Source organism: Phaethon aethereus (genome assembly GCF_964289735.1).
Source record: "Phaethon aethereus genome assembly, chromosome: 5".
Lineage (NCBI taxonomy): Eukaryota > Metazoa > Chordata > Aves > Phaethontiformes > Phaethontidae > Phaethon > Phaethon aethereus.
Window position 1 is genome coordinate 12,284,444 of NC_138579.1, and position 23,132 is coordinate 12,307,575.

The 23,132-nt window shown below is 40.4% G+C and overlaps 2 protein-coding genes across 3 annotated transcripts in view; one reads left to right on the plus strand and one right to left on the minus strand.

The window, feature by feature from the left end:
- Positions 1 to 3,925, plus strand: part of PPP1R13B (protein phosphatase 1 regulatory subunit 13B) — a gene marked incomplete at its 3' end in the record, with an annotated part of 46,530 nt that extends 42,605 nt beyond the window's left edge. The window contains exons 13-17 of the mRNA XM_082000971.1: positions 669 to 806; positions 888 to 1,021; positions 1,753 to 1,919; positions 2,798 to 2,997; positions 3,884 to 3,925. Coding sequence (XP_081857097.1) covers positions 669 to 806; positions 888 to 1,021; positions 1,753 to 1,919; positions 2,798 to 2,997; positions 3,884 to 3,925 — 681 coding nt within the window. The remainder of the gene's footprint in view (positions 1 to 668; positions 807 to 887; positions 1,022 to 1,752; positions 1,920 to 2,797; positions 2,998 to 3,883) is intronic.
- Positions 3,926 to 6,593: 2,668 nt separating this feature from the next.
- Positions 6,594 to 22,059, minus strand: ZFYVE21 (zinc finger FYVE-type containing 21; the record flags this gene model as incomplete). 2 transcript variants are annotated; one of them, XM_081999939.1, is made up of 8 exons in its annotated part: positions 6,594 to 6,629; positions 8,022 to 8,164; positions 9,694 to 9,747; positions 10,599 to 10,690; positions 11,400 to 11,475; positions 13,199 to 13,367; positions 15,313 to 15,363; positions 21,928 to 22,059. In XM_081999939.1, 8 exons carry the CDS (start codon positions 22,057 to 22,059, stop codon positions 6,594 to 6,596), a joined length of 753 nt encoding a protein of 250 aa, XP_081856065.1. The 2 variants fall into 2 exon arrangements, with proteins under 2 accessions (XP_081856065.1, XP_081856066.1); XM_081999940.1 differs by lacking the exon at positions 9,694 to 9,747.
- Between the last annotated feature and the right edge of the window lie 1,073 nt (positions 22,060 to 23,132).

A 23,132-nucleotide genomic window follows, 5' to 3' on the forward strand; every position in this document is an offset into this window, starting at 1 on the left:
GTGCCAGAGACTAAGAGCACTCCATAAAAGCTGTGACTAATAAGAGATGTTCTTCTGGAAAGTGACAAGGACACATGCGAATGTTTTGAGAATATTCTCAAAATGCATTTAAATATGTTTTAGATCTTGACAATGCCACTTCTGATAACAGCAGCTACAATGTCACGTAACACAGCTTCGTGTTCCACACTTTACTTTCCCATAGCAAAACTCGTAACTTCTCAGTAGTGACCTACAGCAGGTACTTCTGCTAATTCAAGGCAAAGATTCTTCTGAGTAGAGATTGATACTCAGGATTAACTGTGTCATGCTCTCTAGTCTAAGCAAAGTTTTGACAGCGTCTCAGCCCACCAGAAACACATCCAGCTCATGTTAGACACAATGAAGATTGTGGTGCTCAAAAACCATTGACTGAAGCACTTTATTCCTTGTACTCACTACCTTTAGTTAGAAGCCTCTAGATTATATTGGCATGCTTTTTCATTTTTACCTGAATAACAGTAAGTGATCAAGCCTTATATTTAGGGACCTTATAATTGAAACATTTGCATAGTTCTAATTACCATTTAAGGAGGATGGGATTCTTAATCTGGCTAAAAAGTAACTGAATTGCTTGTAATGCTTAACGCAACCTGAAATGATGCCTTCCAACCTTCATCTCTACTCAGACAAAACGTACCAACTTGAAGAAACCTAACTCAGAAAGAACAGGCCACGGTTTGAGAGTGAAGTTCAATCCACTGGCCCTCCTCCTAGATGCTTCTTTAGAGGGAGAATTTGATCTTGTACAACGGATCATATATGAGGTGAGCTTCTCAAAAATGGCAACCTCTTCAAATACTTCAAAAAGAAAAAAGAAAAGCTGAACTATTTCTTGTTCTTAATAGGTTGATGATCCCAGTAAACCAAATGATGAAGGAATTACCCCTTTGCATAATGCAGTGTGTGCTGGTCATCACCACATTGTGAAGTTCCTGCTTGATTTTGGTGTAAACGTAAATGCAGCAGATAGTGATGGATGGTAAGTGTCAAGATTTTTAACTTAGCATCTGGGAGAAATGCCATTTTGATTCAAAATTTAGTCACACCCTGTTTTGGGAATAATTTCCTTCCCCTTTGCCCCCAGCAAATGAGCACTTTCTAAGCTGTAGGTGGTGATGAACTCAAATACAAGGTTACACTGTGTTCAACTCGTGTGCAAGCGCACTTAAATCGTAAAGTATACTACATTTTGGTTTTACTTAGTGATGTAGTTGCATTTTTTGTTCACATGCTGAAATAACTAAACTGTAAACAACAACTGACAAAAGTTAATTTGTTTAAGTTTCTTCTTCATATAACCCACCAGAGATTTTGGTGTTCTGGAAGAATCTAGCCCTGGAGGTAGATTTAGCTCTTTGGAAGCATTTGGAGGGGACATGAAACCTTTTTGTGCTGTTTCACCCTCACCTTAGTCTACCCTTCAAATTTCCTCCTATTGGAAAATACCCTTTTATACCCAGCAGTTTTGTAGGCTATGAAAATCGATGTTTGCTAACCTCTATTTTACAATGTTTGGCTTTACTGGAGTCAGGTAAATCCCGGAATCCACTCCAGTTGCTTGACAGGTTTTAGACAATGCATACATATACTATAACCATAAAGAACAATTTCCTTTAAAAATAGACAGGCTAAGCTCTGTTTTGCAAGACAAAATAGTTAAGATTCCTGGAAGTTTATTTTTTCATCTGTACATTTTTTGCTTTATTTCAGGACACCCTTGCATTGTGCTGCTTCTTGCAATAGTGTTCATCTGTGTAAACTACTGGTTGAATCTGGGGCAGCTATTTTTGCTTCAACTATAAGTGATATAGAAACTGCTGCAGACAAGTGTGAAGAGATGGAAGAAGGTTATATTCAGTGTTCCCAGTTCTTGTATGGTAAGCTGTGACACTACTTTAGAAACTTTTTTTAGCTTTTCTAAAATTCATCCCTTTCTGTCTCTCTGATCTGCATGAAACATCTGCTTAGGCCCCCGGCTGGACAATATTGCCCATCACCTGTTCTTTCAAAATGCTAAAAACAAAAGTGTCTTTTTGTTGCTCCTAGTCCCTTTGTTCTCTGAGTTACTTCACAGGCTCCTTCTAATGTTACAGATTTCTAAAGTTTAATTTGGTTTAATTTCAAGGAAATGCTTCCATGGGAAGGTTTTGCCAGTGAGTTGTCGAGTGTCTTGACAGAGATGCACAAATTTCTAGCAGATCACATGAAACATGTATGCTTTAAGAACATTTAACTTACAGGATGTGTTTAGTTACTAAGATGTGTTTTGCAAGAAAAGCACCTTGATGAAGTAGTCAAATTTTTAATTTACATCAGAGGACATAAGCTTCTGTAAGACTACACACCTGACACTGTGCAGATTTTCAAAAGCTTCAAGTGTTACTGTGTAAGGTCTGTTGTAGGAAGCAGGCCTGCGAGAAATACACAGCAGTTCTATAAAGCTGCTTTGCTCAAACATTTCTAAAACTATTTTTACCCTCATTTAAATAAAAGTAAGATTGTAAAATTTCTCTTGCATATGTGATAAATGAGAGAAACCTCATGCTCTAAAGTGGTTTCAAATATTCTGTAAAACTTGGTTTTATCATGCAGTTAAATTTTTGAAAGCATTTCATGATGGAAGTACTGAAAATTGTTAATGAAATTGTATTAATAAGAGACTAATATTTGGGCCACAGTGTCCATACTCAAAATCTCAGAGGGAAAAATAGAATATTTTACCATTTAGTGCATTCTCTAATTTTGTTGTGAACAGGAGTGCAAGAGAAGTTGGGAGTGATGAATAAAGGAGTGGTGTACGCTCTGTGGGATTACGAAGCCCAGAATAATGATGAATTGTCATTCCACGAGGGCGATGCCATTACTATTCTAAGACGCAAGGATGACAACGAAACAGAGTGGTGGTGGGCCCGCCTCAATGATAAAGAAGGCTACGTGCCTAAAAATCTTCTTGGGGTAAGCTCTTTTTAAGTTACCTTCTCCCTTCCTCTTTTTACTTCCTCCTGAAGTTGGAACAAAAGATGGATCTTTGGTCAGAATCCCTCTGTGCATCATCTGGGTACACAGATGTGAAGTGCAGTGTACTGCACTGGCCTCTCTGTCATTGCGAACAAAAAGTAGAGGCTGTGGTTAGACTAGTGCTGTTTTTTTATTTGCCAAGTCTAGTATACTTTATGCTTTAATCTTTTTTCCTTTTTCCCTGCTCCCCCTTCGCCCCTTGGCTAAAATATAGGGCCCTAATGTAAGGCTCTATTGGGCAGCTCGAAGCTTTGGCCCAGGAGGTTCTTTAGGAAGGTTTTTAGTGCCTGGCACAAGATAAGCAATGTACAGATCTGTACAAATTTAAAACAGGGACAAGCCTTGAAGATTACAGCTTTAGGCAAGTCGTTGATGCTGCTCTCAGTCAAATGGGACGCTGCTATCATGAGAGACAAGGAATGTAAGGCTACCACTAAGTAGAGAGATACAGAGGACAAAACGTGTAAGAAAACCTCATAGAGCAAGAAACAAGCGCTCTCTAAGGCTCAACAGGGAATTCTTGTACTCATGTAAAAGCATCCTTTAGTCTAGTCTGGGATCTTCAGCTACATAAACAAAGTCATCTTCAGAGCAGCAATTTTGCTGCTGTTGGCAGGAATAAGTCAGCCCTTGGCCTCCTGCTGTTTCTGGTTTCATTTTTCAGAATTAACCTAAGAACATGCTGTAGCTTACAAAAACTTTGTTGCCAAAACACTTTGTATCACCCAGTTCTTGTTAACAAGCACCCATTGGTTATATTGACTTTATATTTAACTTGGTATCAACCATTCAAAACCTGATCATTTTTGTTCTGTTTTTACAGTTATATCCACGAATAAAACCTAGACAGCGAACCCTTGCTTGAATTCAGTTGTACAACAGTGCAATACCATGCTGGTAACTGGAAACTTAAAACATACACTGGAGCCATCATTTTTGATCATTTCACACAGAGAAATAAAACTATGATACTTAGTTTTAATGGTGCTTTCTCTTGTTAAATGGACAGCATCCAAGATTTTCAAGATCTGCAGTTTGTAGATGAGGATCATTTTTATGTGACCCGCCACTGATGAGGAGAGCGATACTTCCACCACCTACAGTGTTGCGCCAACTGTCATCTAAAGCGGTGTTTTAAGTTAAAGTTCCGTGGTAGGAGCTTTCTTGTGTTAAATGTTTAGGGGTGTCATTTGCGGAGTACAGATACACTGTCCAGTTTGCTCCAAACCCACAGTAACTGTCCCATGTCAGGATTTTGGATATTTTGTTCGATACCAGTGAATGTTGAGTTCTCATTACTGATCAGCTCTTTGGGTTCTAGGACACAAGATCTTCACCTATTAATTACATGTATGATTAAGTAGTCACCAAAGCTTTATGAAGGCTAGGATTTTAAGCGCTAACGTGCTATACACTTAAATCCTAGCCTAGACAACCCCAACAAAAGCTTTACGTAGCCTAGCATCTAGTATTATTTGCATTTAGAATCAAGCTAGAGAACTAACAAAACAACAGTATTTGTACACTTCTCAAAACCCCTACACAGTATTTCACTTGGTGTTTTATTTTCTTATTATTCAGCCTACAGCACCAGTGTTACCTCTACTAATGTAAAGGGTCCCCTACTAACCACCCGAGCTTGTCCATTCTGGACAAAACAGTTAGTACTGAACTTGCAGCAGCTAAAGGGATTTGTATGTCTGCATGGATGGAAGTGCAATAGTTGAAAAGGGTAAGAGTCTGGTAAGGGTTATACTGTGTCAGCTGAAGTCTGCCTGAGTCAGTCTAGGAGAAAATATGAAGGATGGGATAGAAGTAGAAAGAGGATTGTGTAGATGCTAAGTCAAGGACAAGAAAGAAACAAGGTTTAGAGAAGGATTTAAGAAAGAGCTTATTTGAGGACAGTTTCTGTGGTTCTTAGCAGCCTACATCTGTTGCCAAGGCAAGTTATGCAATAACCTATTCCACTACATTGTAGTTTCAAGCAAAAAAAAAAAAAGGCACTTCACTGGAATTTTAATTGTACATGACTTTATATACCAAAAGTATATTTTGAATTTCCCATTATAAGTTTTAGCCATATTTCTTGTAATTTTCTCCCATTTAACGGTATGCAATTTGATTAATTCTTCATGTACAAGTTCTGTGTATAATTTATATATCCATTTCTGCAGTGCTGTAACTTGCTTTTACCACAGGTTAGCATTAACTGTATATATTGTGGTGAAAAGTGAAAGGGTATTATTGTTGAAGAATTTGCTACATGAATGTGATGATTTCAAGAGCCTATGATACACTAATTCAGAGAAATGTAAATGTGCACAATAAAGTACTGCTAAGGCACGTCTGCATTCTCCAGTATTTCTATCTAGGTAGCCACTGTAGATGTGCCTTTGGTCACAGTCTACAACAAAAGAGTAACTCCAGCTCACAGTGTTCTGTTAACTCAAGTTTCCTCATTGTTTCACTAACTGCACAGAAAATTCACTTGCCAAACAATTCTGGAACCTGCTTGCACTGGTACTCCAGTATTCCAACAGGGACAAATTAGTACTTGCCTAGAAGAGCTCTCAGGGGGTCCTGTACACACAGGCTGACACCTCAGCCTCCTGTGCTTGCTTACTCAGTTTTTACCAGAAAGACACTTGGCTCAGCACATGTAGCCAGAGGACTCATCCCAACAGCCGAACCAGTTATCAACACTTAAAATCAGAACTAAAATCAGGGTTCTGTTTAGAAAAAGTCCAAAGTTTTAGAGAATAGAGAGCACAGTATCCATCATTAAAGAAGTTATGTACTGTGAAATTAAGTATCACCGCTTTTTTTTTTAAATAAGTGAATTCATTTATTCATATTTGTACATTAAAGTGTATACAATTTCAGATAGCATTACAATTAGATTAACAAAAGCTCATTAACAAAAAAAATACAAAACTAAAAATTATTCAGGAAGCTTATTTATTACAGAAGGAAAGTTTCAAGATCATGTTCATGTAAGTCCAATTTGGTGATATTTGGTAAAATATTTAGATGTTTAAAATGAAATGTTTAAGAAAAAAATCACGTGACTTCTATAAAATCATATCTAAGGCAGATTTTATTGTACATTGATTTTTAAACATTTGGATAGAGGGAAAAACCTGAGATCTATACCCAAAAGCTATTCTCTGCAGAAGAGACACACGCATTTGTTTGCTTTTTGTAGCAAACAGTATATATAATTGTTATTATAAAAGTTGTGCTGTACATTAGCTGTAGTGCAGGTCACTTACATATTAAGTGCCAATAAAGGCTTAACAAAATATACAAAGTCTTAAAAGGTGAGGCTGTTTAAAGCATTAATTGTATACATATTGCACACTATAGTGAATACTCATGGTTCAAAAAAAAAAAATACATTGTATTTGCCAGTTCTTACATAATGAACCACATTGGAATGAGAGAGGGTCAAGAACAGCAAATGTTAGCAGAACGTGAGAGGCAGCTCCATGGAGGCTGGTGTCTTCCCTCAAGTGGCCAACAGTTTGCTGTTCTTACTGGTCCCGGGACTCATAAAGAAGTTTTGTTGCCTAACATGAAGACAATGTCACAGTGTTAACCAAAAGTTTCACTTGCAGCCACCTCATCTCCTTCCCACCCGCCCAAAATTTTTCTTTAAACCCAAGGCTTTAAACTCTTCCTCTGCTATTTTCCTTAGTCTAAGGCATTTAATGGCATTCAGTAATTTTTGGAAACTATTCCAAGGTTACTTTAAGTGCAGAATCTGAGGTCATTGAAGATCAACTTATATTTATTTGTTTCTTCTTGGTCAGCAATTACCATTTCTGATCAAAACTACCTTTGAAAAAGTCAGAAGTAGTATTCTTGAGATTTTGGTAATCTGCCCAACCATATGCAGTAAACGATGTTACTCTGTTCAGTGCTTCCCCTGGCAAAGTTTGGGTGAGGTGTTTCATTTGTCTCAAACTGTAGTAATCAACCAGCGAGGGTAAGGCACGTGCATTCTCTAGCAACACGTCCTACCGCTTGCTGTTAACTAGGACCTCTGAGAGTCTCACTGCCCTGATCAGTTACTCAAACCTGAGCTACTCTAAACTCCTGTCAAAGGAGACAAAGTGGTGGGGGGAAGGTGCTAAGCTTATCCGTAAAGTACCAGTTCTCACTGTACCTGTAGAAGTTGCATCACTCGTGAAAGATGAATGAGAATAGGTGTAAGGAAGTGCTAAAGTGTAACTCGCATGGCAATACAGAGTTTGAGTGCACTGTGCTGAACACCAGTTAGATGCTGAAGTTAGGGGTGGCTGGGGGGCTTAACAACGATGATAAAGCGGCCAACAGCCACACACCTACATTTGCGGACAGCTTATAAATTACAGTTCTAATTATCAATCAGATGAACAAAGTTCCAGAACTAGTTGCGGTGGTTTTGGGTTTTGTCTCCCATAACCTTGACTTAGGAAATAATAAATGTCCGTTTTGTTAGCCATACAGTGCCTAACAACAAAAGATGGAACAGTCTTCCCCAGGGTGCTGTCCCCACCCCTGTTCATGTTTTCAAAAATCAACATCTTCTTTAAACCTTCAGAAAGTAGTAAAAACAACTAGCCGAGTTTCAGTTCAAAAGAATACTTCACCATGCACGTTCTTCAGTGAGTAACAAAAACCCAAGGAACTTGAAAGTCTAATTCCCACCTTCTTTTCACCTAAGGACGTACACAAGATCTTAGGAAACCCTCTGTAGTGCCTATCGTCCTCAGGTCCCTGAGCATAAAGCTAAAGTCATGTTCATAATAACCATCCATAGCTTCTGTTTTCTTAAGCAGTAAGGCCCTAAAATCCTTAAATAAAAAATAATAATAAAAAGAAAAAAGCCCTTTAAGGCTGCATGCTCTTATGTGCTCCTAAGCAGCCTGTGTTAAGATTTTCTTCGGCTTTCTGTATGTTTTCCTTCCTTTGCTTACCTTGTGCATAGCTGCCAGCCAGCTTGCCGACAGCTTCTTGTTACAGCTGAAGTCTTCACTGGCTGTAAACTTCATCTGCGCTAGCTCCTCTGATCCTGGCACCTTATACTGCAGAATCATGCCGATGGCACGAGTGTTACCTCCTGAAAGAAGTAGTAAAATCTTGAACAGCAACAGGTTTTACCGGCTAAGTCACACAACAACGTCTAGCTAATAAGCATGTTTGAAGAACACAGTCTCATCGCTAGCACCTGTAGGTGCACAAACAACTGTCGGAGGAGGTAGTGACCACAGGTGTTAATGCCGGGCAATGGAACGCGCAGACTCCGTATTGTTTAATTCTCTCTGGCAGTCCCCAGGGCAGAACGTGCATAAGCCATCATCAGGTAAAGCCACTAGCTACACGCACTAAGAATACCCTCATGTTTTAATATTGCCATCTCTTCTCTTAAGTAGATGCCATAGTTTCACACTGTAGCCTGCAGTTTGTAAACCAAATTACTAGTGTCCAGTTAGAGTGACACCAAAAAGGGGATCCTTGCTTCATCTGCAGTCTGGCATAGCAGCCAGAAGTCTCTCCAAATCTGGCAAAGGGTGGAGGGTGGGAAAGATGCTTATGCAAGGCTAGATGACAACTGGCAACATCATTTACTTCCTGAGGGAAATCCACTACAAAAGACATTGCTCTGATATTGCGTGATAGCAAGATGTTTGTATCGCTTTTACTCTAGCTGCATAGAGATTAAGATAAACCAAAGCAAAAATACAAAAAAGAAACAAAAGCTTTGTTTAGAATAGCACATTGATGCTTTACACAGACTTCACTGGCGTGGCTTGAGCATAAACAAAGCCCCCAGAACAGCTCCACCATACCGAGAAGGACACTTTTTGCAAACTGTCTGCACGACAGGGCTCCCAGAGGCCATTACTGTAATATCCCAGAAGCCAAAGACAGACAATCTCAGTTAAGCAACCTGATCAAAAGCCTGCAAACAGTGTTTATAGAAGTAGCTATTATCTCCTCTTCTAGGATAAACTGAAGTGCAACTTCTTCATCACTCGCTCCCCTGCAGCCAACTGGTCAGACTAACAGATTAAGGTCCTACTTAGAGATAAACCAGTATAAATCAAACACCTACCGCCTTGACCAGTTCTATTTATTCACACTGCCCATGTCTGTCATTCCAGGACATTACTGACTCAGGCAGAACACACCTTACACAACAAGACGACATATTTATTTTGAAGAAGTGTAAAAGCAAGCCATTAATTAACAGTTTGTTTATTCAGTGCACAGTACACAAGAAGTATATTATTCATTTCTGAAATACACAATTCAGCACACCTCTGCTGAAGTAGGTGATGTGTAATACCATGTACCTAAAGACATTTATTTCTCATCTTCCCTTCTCTCTTCTAACATGGGCAATAGCACACGTGGTCTAGAGAAGGCCTCAAATGTTTTAGTTCTCCAAAAAGTTACAAAACATTCACTCAGTTTACTAAACAGAGAGATGGGAAGGAACAGATAAACTTCAGATTTGAACATAACTTGTCTTAAGTTGAAACAGCTGTAGAACAAGCAGAAAACCAGCACTGCAGAGGAAGAAAGATGGGAGAGGGATCATGACAACATGCTTAGGTGTGCCATGCTCAAAGGTACTGGTGATACCTTCAGTAATACGCTGGCTCTCCAGAAGGCTGGTGTAAGTGTGAATATCTTTTTCTACCATCAGGAAGGAAGGCAGGCAGGCAAAAAGATAAAGCAGTCAGAAGAGTAGTGAACAAGGAATTATGGGAGCATTAAGTAACTCAGCAACACATCTGGTCAATTTGAATACCCAGGTAGGTTTATTAAAGTTAACGTGCTGTACTGACTGAATATTGCACAGATAGGCTGTCCGATTAGAAAATTCTAGCAGTGACAGAGGTGTTACTAAAGAACAATTATTAAAATTCCTGACCTTGTTTGTTCTCATTTCAGTGAAATCATATTCAAGTTCATCCTGAAATACTCTAAAAATCTGGTAAGAGATAAGGCACTAAGTAGCTGCCCTCTGATTCAGATGTTACGAGTTTCATATGGCCATCCCTTCATCTCGAATGAAATTAAGAAAGCATAATTTAGTTATTTATTCCCCACCTCCCTCCTCCATTTCTCTCTCACTCTCCTCACAATTGTTTGTACCAGGAGAAGAGAAACCCCAGCTGGATTCTGAAATGGAAGCTACCAAGGCTAACAGTTCCATCCTATGAGCTTTTGAATCAACAGATATTTATATTTAACCAAGAGACAGGATCAGAACAGATGATGACCACCTTTACTCAGGTTTATCAAGAAGCTCTCCCATATTAGATCACTAAGGCAATTTCTCAATTCTTAGGTTTTCCCCCAAATCCCAGTAGCCACATGGATAGGGTTCCACACATCGCACTCTATTCTTAGAGCAGTTGTAACTAACATAGTTATACCTAAGTTACTAATAATGTAGAAATGCACTGTCTGGCTCGAACAGTAATTACAACCTCACATATTTTTTTCTTAACAGTCGATTTGTATTCAATGAAAAAAATTACCTCCAGGAGTAAATCCCTCTGTAAGTATCTGAACAGTTGAAATCTGTATAATTTCAATTTCATAGTGGCTGTCTCCATCCAAAACCAGGTATCTACATAACAGAAGAAATTATTAAAAAAAAAACCCAAACCCTGTTTCTTCTACAATGGCAAGTCCAAATCAAAGTTAAAAAATAAACACAATCTCTCAGTGACAGGCTGTTTATATGTTCTTTGCGATGGGGAGAGAAATCAAGCAGGAAAAATTACTTTTCATTGAAGTTCTTCGCTTAAAGGAAAAAACAAACAAAAACAAAACCCACAAAACCTATGGTTCAGTTTGCCAGAAGACCCTTTCAAAATATTAAAAGTATTCTTCCAAAGTTCTGGGGGAAGAAGAGAACATAGTCTGTAAAGCATTCTAGCCAACCAAATTATTGGAGTGACCAAAGTAATGCTTTGGCTGTAACGTTAAACAATATGGTGCAGTGTTAGAATCATTCTGAAACAAGCTTTTTTCAGTAGCTACAGATTTCTCCCTGCCCTCCTATTAGCTGGCAAAACCACTGTATTCCAGTGGCACTGAGAGGCATTATCAGTGAGTCAAGCTCCACCATTGTAACGCATTCTGATCCACTCTGCTAGTAAATTCAAACCAACTTACTCCAATACAGTTGCACCTATCCTTTCAGTCTGATTACTCTCTCCAAGATCCTCACAGCACCTCACTCTTATATTTTGTTTAGGTTATTAGATAATAACATGGCTGTAAGTGCAACAATAACATAGTTTACAAGTGCAATTTCTAACAATCTTTCTCACCTCTGATTGTTGGAGAGTCGACAAACCATGAGCTCAGATTTATCAGATGTTCCCAGAGTTACAAAGAATGTAGCACCTGGAAAGAAATGTTTTAATATTCTAATGCAGAGTTTAGGAAGAAACATTCAAGTATCTTTCTGCACTCAACTTACTCCACCTAATACACTGAGCTGAGTGAATTAAGAGACTAATTGAAATGTTAAACTGATTAACATCAGCACAACACTCAGGTATAAAAAGCGGATCTTTAATTATCATGTTCTAAATTACAGGACCTTTCACAATTGCTATGTAATTTCTCCCACATGTTGTAGAAATACAGATGATATCCAAGATGAACCTTTTAAAAATCGGAACAGATTTGGAGGTGGCAAAAATAGGCAATTAAAGACCCTATTTTGTCACCGTCATACAAATTATTGTTTCAGTATTCAAAAAAAAAGTCAGAAAAATCTAATAGCAGGATGCGACATTCAGCTCTACGCTTAATAAACAGTAAAGACACCTCTTTTTCATTAGCTCAGTCTTACTTTGAGGTCTATGAACTTCATGTTATGTTTCTTCCTGCTCAAAACAGCTTCTCTGACATTGGGAAAGTCATCTTAGTTACATTAGTGAAGTGATTCATAACTTTAAAAGCAGACTACACGCCTAACCATTTCCTCCGTGCCTCATGCTCCCTGGGTTACCTAATCCCAATACTGTTGGTCTGGGCAATGAAAAAAATAACAACATACTGCCCTGCCAAACAGTCTGCAATTCATCTCCATAAACTGAACCATGCAGCCTCAGAGAGCTTCACCTCGCTGTCTGTATCACAATTTTACGCAGTCTCACTGACCCTCCGGCACGGATCCCCAGGCTGCTGCTGAAGCAAGACAGAGGCAACAGCAGCAAAACTGCAAAGGACATCACAACCACCATCCCTCTGACTGAGATCTGTGGCTCTGCAGTTAAGTCAGGAACAACTTCAGACTTGAATTGCAGAACACAAATGCAAGCGGGACAAGCTTTTTAAAAAAATCTTCAGTTTAAAATACATTATTTAAAACCTCATCTACATCTTCAGCTGCACAGCAGAGTGAAGAATGATTTGTGTGTTACAGGGATGCACACACTCCTTTCTGAACCTAGAATCTCCCTAGGAACATTCACGCTAATAAGACGTGTGGTTTAGCTTACCAATTATACACATTGGCATCATGCTGAGAGTTGAGAGCCCACCAAAGGGCACTGAACAATCACAGAATATTTTAAAAACTGAAGACTCAGCTTTCTCAGAGTAACTGGAACATGAATTACTGTACTGCATGTAGTTTTAATGCTGTGCAAAATTGACCACTCATGATGATCTGCCACCAACCATAGCTGTAGGCCATAGACAAGATCAAAGCTTACAGATGAAGCTTGAAACAAGCACTGTATCTTGTTAGAAAATATTAAAATATTCTCTACTGTTAAGTATTTTTCATCCTGATTTAATGTAACAGGAATTTGGCTAAAAGATGCACTATTTTAAGAAAAATGCCAACTGCACATGCATTTGTCTCAGAGACATTAAAAATTCCTTTAATTAAATCAATCTATTAAACATTGACTAAAACGGGTAAACTCTCTAAATAAAAACACAGAATTATTAAGTGGCAAACAAGAAGCATGGCAACAAAAAAGTATTTAAAGGAACCAAAACTGCAGCTCATTTGACAACAGGCGTTACACTTGCTTCACATTTGTTCAACACCACATTTGACTAAATACAAATGAGAACAAACCAGCATATATATGCATTCAGTCCCTACCATTCATGAGCACTTTGAGCTGTTTGTCATAAAACTCTGCTTCTTTCTGAGAGATGAGGGCACATTCAGCACACTGGCGCACAGGGTCCACAAAGCACATGCGAGGCAGAGGCACTTTTTTACTGCAGCACTTGTCACAGAAGCACTTTCCACATCTTCGGCAGTGATGCTAAGCATGAGAGAACATTTTGTTTATTTATTTACACAGGAAACTATTAGGGAATAATTTGATGAAGTTACTACATTAAATATCCTCCTCTGCAAGAAACAGAACAGTTTCTCAGGTATGAAACATACAAGCTGAGGGACAGGTAAAGGAAATTTAACTGCTAGAGTAGTAAAAAGAAATCTCTGAAGACTAAACACAAAGGACTGAGTATAGTATGAACAGCAGCGTTATAAGCCTTTGTTAGCCCTCTGTAAACATGCTCCTAAAGCAGACCAGACAAGACACTGAAAGGGCTTCTCCAGCGTCCAGTAAATCCTTCACTTTACCATAAATAAAAACACAAGAGAAAAGTGGTTTCTAGGTCCCTTCCCACTTCCAAGCAAAGGTCTTGAAAAACTTCAACTGGAGATCCTATTCTTCTCCCTTAAAACTTATTCTCAAGTTTTTCCCATGGAAACTTAAAACCTAAAGCTATTTCTCTGTCAGAAATATCAGGCAGCATAGTACAAATCCAAGGAAGTTGCAAAACCAGAACTACTATTGCAATGTGTTTCACAGCTACTAAATCTGCAACAAGTGGCTTGTGCTCCAAATCACTACTGGGGCGTGACAGTCCCACCAGGTCTTCCTGATGCAAGTTCTCATGTCAGAACAAGTACGCCCAGGCAAGCAGGAACTGATTTGTGACTCAAAGCAAGTTGGAACAGTTTGATACAAGGAACTGATACACTTCAGTTTTGGTCAGTGTTAGGCTTTCCCTCCAAATATTATGCAAAATTCTCTGGAGTACCTATTTCCTAGGGCTACCTCCATTTACTTCCCAAAGCTAACACCAGTAAAACACAGCAGCCAAATGAATTAGTGCTTCTCAATCAAAATGCTCTAGCCAACCAACAACCACACTCCTAACACATCCAACTCGAGGGTAAAACAAGAGCTAGGAGAAAGTACACTCCATGATCTGGGAGTACTAGGGTCACTACCTGACATCCTAAGGCTCTTCAGGCCTCCTGAAAATTTATGCCTATCTGGTATAACATATTACTATGTCTGGTTTACAGTTTCTCCTTTCCTGTCCCTCCAATAAACTAAAAGCCACTGACTGTCATTGCACTACAAATCACACTTCCACATCCTTCTTTGCTTTCCTAAGTGCAGGCTAAGAGCGTGTCAACGCAGTTATACAACGGAATAACATTCGCTGCTAAAAATCATTGTTGGCCTTTTTTTGGGAGGCTGCTTTCCCCCTCCATGCAGAAACACCAATATCAGCAGAATGTTTTCTGGTAGTAGTATTCTGTACACCAGCAGGCATTCCACAGTGACCTGCTAACTTTTTCTAATGCTAAGTGTTTTCTCTTCATAGAGCAAGCTTACTTACGGCTCACAGTAATCAAAGTGGTTTATACTTTCTACTTTAATCAGAAGTTCCTTTTCCAAACTTGAGATAAATCCTGTTTTACTTTTAGAACAGAATGAGAATCTGAGTTTTGGTTCTCCGCATTTTAACAATATGGTTCTTTAATGTAAGATTATAATTCATTACTCCTGGAAAGATTTTTGCTTACATTTCCACAACTAATTTTATCTCCCAAAACACAATTGAATTAATTGATCTGGTTTCTGTGTCAGTACTGATATTAGCAGCCCACTCCAGCATGAGTTCCTCTAACTCTTTTTTGAATGTAAATCCTGTGGGCACCCAGTAATTTAGAAAAACTCCCAACTACATAACACACACTGAGTAACAAGAAGAATTTAAAAGAAAAAGAATTAAAAAAAAGGGACCTCTACTCAGAAAAGACAGAACCAAAAGAAAAACTACTTTAAGTTACATCAGACTTGGCATGCTATTCTACTGAAATCTTCTACATTTTAAATCAAAAGAAGTCCACATTAGTATTTTGCAACAGTTAATGCTTTACATTTCATTGATTTCTCTTACCTTTCTAGTTATGAAGTCAAATTTTGTATCACACTGCATACATCTTGGGCACTATAAAACAGTAAAAATTATGGTTAATATACAAGATTTCTAAACCTTTAATCCTACTACCATATATAAAGACTGAGCTTTATTCTATGCCCTAAATAGAAACACCTCCAACAAATTTCCATCCTTTATCTTTTCACCATGGATGGTTTTCATTTATTTTAATATTGATGTAGCAAAATGACGTCATCCCCATTTGTAAGATAAAAAAAGATGCTAAACTCATTCGTCCAAAGGAATACTGCATCCTGCCAGCAGTCAAAACTACATTTCGGAAGTACTTATCATGCTTATGTTTGGCTATCCAGACAGTCATACATTCCAGAGTTGACTGTTTTTGTAGAAGTTGTCATCCTATACTGTGATGCTCTGTTGACTCTCTAAAACATTGTTTACATATTTTAATGCTCTCAGTACTTACATATTTTTGAAATATGCTAGGAGATACTTGGTTTTCTTCCAAGCCACTAAGACTTAATTTTTATTCCAGCTACAAAATGTCACTTCCTGAAATATCTCTTTCCTAAAACAAGCTTACACTCACACTCCTCCCAAAAGAAAAGACAGAAAAAAATTGAAGTTTCCCTTTCACAACTAAGTCAAATTTAAGGGGTGACAGTTTTGATCTTCTAAATTAGCAGGAGTGATCAGTGATTATTACAATAATTAAAAGTTTCTATATAGACAGTCACCTACCCAAGGGCTCACACTCAGCACTTAGATCACTAGATTTTCACCAAGACTTTATGTATTTTTATCCACCATATTGAAAACCACTCTCCAATTGCTTACAAAGCAATTTTTGTTAGATTTCTTTGCAAATATTAATGCAAAATTGTGCCTGATATCTGAATCAGGAGAACATGGTTAGATCCTGTGGGAAGTTTTACAACTCTAGAAACCTAAATTCTTCAAACCAGACTACCTATCTCAGACTACAGTAGAATGCCATCTTAAAAGTATGCCCTAAACTGAGCAGGTGCTATTTGCTAAGCACACAGTAATCACCATTTGCCTTTTAATTAACACATTTCAATACTTAACCCTTTATCTTCTAAAAATTCCTTCAGGTTACAACAGCTTTTGTCAACTATTTCAGGGACTTGTGCTTCAGCAGATACCCAACCACTGTCACAAGTTCAATAAGTATAGCCAAGAAAATATAACAGCAGATGAATTAAAAATTCTCTAGAAACTTTTCATGTTCTTTTGAAGTACAAGATTATTAATAATTTGCAACAGTTTATATGAAGTGTTTCCCCCATCTAAACAAAAGTTTTGCAAATTAGAGAGTAACTGCAGTCACTGCAATGGAACGTAAATAGCTACTTGCACCATTTGTTACAATAAACTATCTGTTTCTAAATCCTAAATTCTAAACACAAAAGAGAACTTTGAGGAGTTTTTCTTTTGAGGATATTTCCTCAAAGAAAAGGAAATGCTGTTTCAAACAGCATACTGAATTAAGTAATCCAACCACCTCTTCTCACAAGGTCTGTAGAAAAGCTCATTCTAATTTCACTGATGAGTAACCTTCAGTATAAGCAACTCCAGTATTCACCAGGTTTCATCTCTGTAACAAGGAGTACTCTACAGATAATACCACATTTTACTCTACACTGATCTTGATTTCGTGTTTTAATTTTTGACACGTGTAGCTTAATAGCTCGTCTGGGACAAGATGGCAAGAATTCTTGTATGCTTTGAATTTATCAAGAGTCTAACTAATTTTCTTAATGAAAATATGTTGTGGTTTTTGGTTTTTTTTTTTTTTGTCAGGAATTAGAAAGGACAAGCCACAAACTAGGGGAAAAAAAACACTCTTCTAAACACTGTCCTAAATAGATTTCATACACAACATTATGCTACACATACAAAGGGCTTTTCAGGAAGGAACAAAGTTATCCATTTTCTCTTATTTAAACTCCATAGAAAAATATTTCTGAATGCCAAGCCTATCATGATAACACTGCCTGATACATAGAGCAGTCATAAATAAACCACATGTCAAATGGCATATGGTAGCAGGCATCACAGATTGGGATTTTCCTACAAAAATGTTCGAAACAAGTAGGCTTGATACATAGTTCTTTCAAGGCACTTCTGCTTTAAGTAACCAAAATCAAGTGAATCCATTTGCGTAATATCAACTTCTACTTTGCCCATGAACAGATTGCTATTGAAAACCATCTTGAAAGGAGAATCCTTCCTATTCATCCATATGTTGACATAATTAGAGAGCGCATGAGTACTGAATTAATCTTTATAGCTTTAAGGGGGTTTTTTTAATCACATTTACAGAGTAGAAAGTCTGATGTCTGAGTTACTTTTTGTGTCTTCAAGACACAGGCTTTTTAAAACTACTGCAAATCTGAGTTTTTTGGAAAGTGGGTTGTTCAGCCTGGAGAAGAGAAGGCTCCGGGGAGACCTTCTTGCAGCCTTCCAGTATTTCAAGGAGGCCTATAAGAAAGATGGGGACAGACTTTTTAGCAGGACCTGTAGCGGCAGGACAAAGGGTAACGGTTTTCTATTAAAAGAGGGAAGATTTATACTAGATATAAGGAAGAGATTTTTCACAATGAGAATGGTGAAACACTGGCATGTGTTGCCCAGAGAGGTGGTAGATGCCCCACCCCTGGAAACATTCCTGGTCAAGTTGGACGGGGCTCTGAGCAATCTAATGTAGTTGAAGATGACCCTGCTCACTGCAGGGGGGTTGGACTAGATGTCCTTTAAAGGTCCTATTCTATGAAAAAGATAGGAAACAAGAAATGAAATTAAAATGCATGTCATTGGTATATTCATTTCACATACAATCAACATACCACTAATACTAATATCAAATTACTTCATATAGCAAGAGGAAAATGGAAGAACAACCAACAGTTGTTGGATCTTGTTATTCATTTAGAAATACTGAGAGCTAGTTCATTTCAAATACAGTGGAACTTATGCATTTGCTGAAGTGTGATAACAAATTTCCATAATACTTTGGATCCAGCCAGAGGTGAGAATACTATAGATGGCCAGGAAGCTATAGTTACACTTCATACGCTTTATTTGCATATACAATAACAAAGTGATTCAAGAAGTGATGCAAGGTAGCACTTGGTTAAGCTTGTTAGCACAGTGAACTTTTGCAAATGTGAAAGTTCACAAGCTCATCAAATCACACCTTGTAACATGCCTCTGACCAAAAGAGCTGCTACCAGAGTGGAAAACAACACGATGCAAACATACAGCAGATAGGGCTTATGATGATGTCTGATACTACCACTGTGCAGGGCCAATTCATTGCCTGAGCTACACGAGTTTGCCAGCAGCCCGAGTGCAGCTCTGTCACACCACAGGTGTCACACCACCAACAGCCTGAGCCAACAGAGGACCCAGCTACATAAAGCTCAGTTGCCTCCCACAGCGATCCAGGAGCCGTAGGGAATCACTGTCACTGCATCCGTGTGCTCCACTCGCATATCCCAGCTCTGAGGCATGCAGTGTTCCTCAGCCTCTTAAAGATCTGGTACACAGCTGGATGTCACAAGGTTTGGCCACGTCTGCATTCGAGCATACAAATTTTACTCAATTTCTAGTCCAAGATTTCCTGAATGGGACCATCATCAGCTGAGCTCTGCTGGTGATTAACAGAGAAATTCTGTGTTAGACAAGGCACAGGCAGTGACCAACATTTTACGCTCTGTCTCAAGTTTAATGATGCTCAGCACAAATTTTCATTATATTAGCCACCTCAACTCATTATTTATATTACAAATAAGACTACCAAATGGAAGGTCTTCTGTAGTCCCACTTCCGTTCTACACTTCAAACTCCTCAAAATAAATGGTATTTTAAGACTGTATAATCTTGTGACATAAAATTTAAAAATTTAAATATATTTCAGTATAAGTTTTGCAAAACTACTAACTGCCATGATTTTTAGGTGGCTTTACTTTTAAAAAATAAGCCAGGAGACTTTTCGTGTATATGAAAAATAAAGCTACTGAATTTGAGTGTTACTGGCTGCACAGCAGAAGCCAGCATATTTCAAAAGCCAGACCAACATTTGCTAATACCAGTCTCTTGTCTTGGACGAAGAACACTATTTTTTTTTACTTATAACTGACATGGTAACAAGAGCAAGTGTTCCTGCTGAAACTAGATAACAGTGTCTTTAAATTTCATTTTATTAATAAAAACATGGGTTTTATAACCTTCCCTGTATAACACGTACCTGCTTTATCTAAGGAAAAAGTTTGTAACGTACTTGATAATCATTAACCAGATGTCAGAATTTCTATACACTTTAAGAAATCTAGCAAAATAACTTTTTACAAAGTAACAATAATGCACAATTAAAAATATGACTAAATAAATGCATTTAAAACGTTTGCCTATAACACACTTCCTCTCAATAGCAAATATCACCGAGTCTGACGCAAAGGCAACATTCAGTCACAAGTCAACATCATCAGCCTATTGACCAACAGACTACAGGGGAAAAGTTGAATTTTAAGGAGAATGAACACCTGCAGTACAACTGTAAGATAAAATTCAAATTATCAACACACATCAGACTGATGTATCTAAAATACACAGACTTAATTCTTAAATACATTTAACTAGTTTAAATAAATCCTACCACAGTCCTCAAGCAACCTTTAGTTGAATTAAGATGTCACAATGTATTAGACTGAGTTAGAAGTAACTTGTTTTTTTTAATGAAACTAGTCTGCTATAATCGAGGACTACGGAAATTTAAAACTGTATTTCAGAAGGTCAGGGAGAAAACTAATTTCAATATAACTGTTACACAAATTAGATCCATTGACAATGATGATGTCTGGAATCAGGTTTTCAGGTGGCCTAGGTGAGCGCACACAGAGCATAGCAAGTCACCTACGCAGCAAAAGCAGACTCCATGCAATGCAAAGGGAAACCACTTGCACAATAACTGCTCAGACTTTGTTACAAGCTCACTGATAAACACACACCCCATCTGCAACACACCCAGTGCACCACACCACACACGGTGCCAGCCCTGAGAGCTGACCACCAATACTTTCCAATGACACTCAGCTCCGGCCACTGAAAATTTTGTCTTATCTACACTTCATATAAGACAGATAACCAGTTGCTACTGATGACAGAGGGGATTTTTTTTTTAATTCTCTAAGTACGGAAGTGAATAACTTGAGAAAACTCCCACAAGATATTTTAGCAGACCACTTCTTTAAAAAAAGTTGAAAAAGTCATTTTCCAAAAATGGTTGTTATTTTGGATAAAATCAGCGAATGACTTACTAGTCATGTACCTTATGACAGTAAAGGTTAGTCTGAGCTGCAGAAGCTGTGCTAGCAGAGGGAGCCTCCAGAATTGTTACTGTTACACAGAACTTTTTGCTTCAAGAGATAGCAAGTAGGGGCAAAATTTTCTTCCTCATTCCTAACCAAGGAGGACATAGTATTCCCATACAAAACAGACCAACCCTGTCAGTATCTGGCAAAGAATGGCTTTGTTTAATTACTCCCTGCTTAAATTCATACTGGCTCATCTAAAACAAAGCTTAATTCCGGTCACATTTAAATGCATTGGCATGTATCCACACCACAGAATGCTGGCAATAAATAAATAAACAAACAATTGATTCTACGTTAGATTAGCTGTAGGGATGGGTAATAAATAATGCATATTGCATGACATTTAATATAACATCACGATCACATAGTTTACTTGAGAAGTATTTAAAGGCAAAGTTGACTGAAACCGTCAACACTCGCTTAACACTATGAACATTCGCTCTGGGAGCCAGAAGGGCTGTTCTAACTTAGCCTTATTGCCTTAATACGTTACGCAATATTTTTTTTAATTCAACATGGTCTCCAGAATTACCTTTATAAGCACTTAAAGAGAATGCTTTACTAAACATTAACGCTGCACAGCTCGCTACACTTTTAGCTCATTAAGTTCCTCACTACTTTGTGTGACAGGGCCACACATCCCTGAAGAACGAGTGACAGTCCTGTCCTTTTCAGTCCATTAATGTAAGAGAAATAAAAAACTGTGGTTTACAACTAAAAAACCGCACCCGGGCGAGCCCGATCCCTGGGCAGTGCGTGAGGCGAGCCGAGCCCGCCTGGCACGCCTCAGCACCGGGCAGGCTGGAATAGGCCGGCGAGCTCCCCGAGGGCGCCGCAAGCCCCCGGCCGGCCCGGTCCGGCGGCCCGCTGGCACCCCCCGAGCTGCAAAGGGCCCCCCGGCCGTTCCCACCACCGCCGTGCCCCCGCAGGCAGCGACGGCGGGAAGGAGAGAAGGAGGTGCGGGGAAACACGGGACGCGCAAGAAAGAGGAAGAAGCGCGATCTCGACCCTCGGTTCCCGGAGCCTCGGACCGGTCGCGGACAGGCGAGGTGTGTCCCGGCCACCTGCGGGGCAAGGGGCGCCTGAGGCGGCGAGGAGCCCGCGGGCAACCGGGCGCCCAGGGGAGCCGTGGGGGCGCACGAGCAGGGGCTGATCCCCGCGCAGGGGAGCCCCCACGAGGACGAAAGGGCGGCGCCCCCGCCCCTACCGATACCTCCTTGTCAGGCACCCAGGGCGGCTCGTCCAAGCCGAAGGGGCTGCGAGCAGAGCGGTGCTCGGGCACCATGCGCAGCCCGCTAGGCGAGCGCACCAGCTTCTTGGCGTCGCGGGCCTCGCAGCCCGACATCTTCCACCTCAAACTCCACCACCGCTACTCGCCTCCTCGGGACTGGCAGCGCTGTTACCCAATGGCCGCCTGGACCCTTCGGAAAGGGCACAGGGCGAGGCCAATGGAAAGCAGCGAGCCGCCAGTCTACGCCCACGCGCTCCAGACACCCAATAGAACACTGGCTTCATACTTTCCAGCCAATCTCGTATCGTTTGAGGCTTAAGGCTGGCATGGTACGCCTTCCCCAACCCCTTGGGCGCTCGAGGTGCATGCGCAAGGGAAATTGCCGGCCCCGCAACCCGGAAATGAAGGGCGTGCGCGCCTCAGTCACGCCCCCGTACGTCACGTTTGAGGAAGTGTGATAGCCAATCAGCGAGCAGGCCGGCGTAAGTGGTGGGCTCAGGTGTCCGCGGCTTTGAGGAGCGACTTTGCGGAGGCTCCCCGGCTGCCCTAGCAGCGCCCGTCCTACGGAACCGCTTGTGCCACCGCTAGCACTGACGAACGCATCTCACCACCGCCGCTTCCTGTCCAGCCCCGCGGAAGAGATCGCTACCGGGGCAAAAAGCGTCCCTCCCGCTCCTTTAGCAGCGCCCTGCCATTGGCTGTCCTGCCGGAGCGGTCGCTTTGAGGAGTTTTGATTGGCCTGCGGCTATCTACGTCACAGGCAAGCTGCTCGTCGATTGGCTACGGCCTTTAGCGGCGGCTGTGACGAGGTGGTCGTAACGGGGGTGAGGGCGGTGTAACGGCTCTACGCTCGCGCCCCCGTCCCTGGGGCGGGGGGGGGTTGTCACTGAGGCGCCGTCCCCCCGCCAACAGCCGCCCCCCGGGCCGTACCGAAGGCTCCCGTGAGTGCGCTGGTTGTGCCGAGGCGACTTCTGGCAGGGCCGGGGGGCTGCGAGGTTGGTGGGGTGGGCCCACTGCTCTGCTCCCCCTTCAGCCGTCCCTCACCGTGCTCCCCTCTGACTAACGGGCCGCGGAGGGGTGTTGCCGCTCACTTTTTTCTGCGCCAGGGCGGGCTGTGTCGGTGCCTCGTCCGTGGGACCCGCCTGGCTTGCCAGTAGTTCGCTCCCGGTGACTTCCCTCTCTTCCCA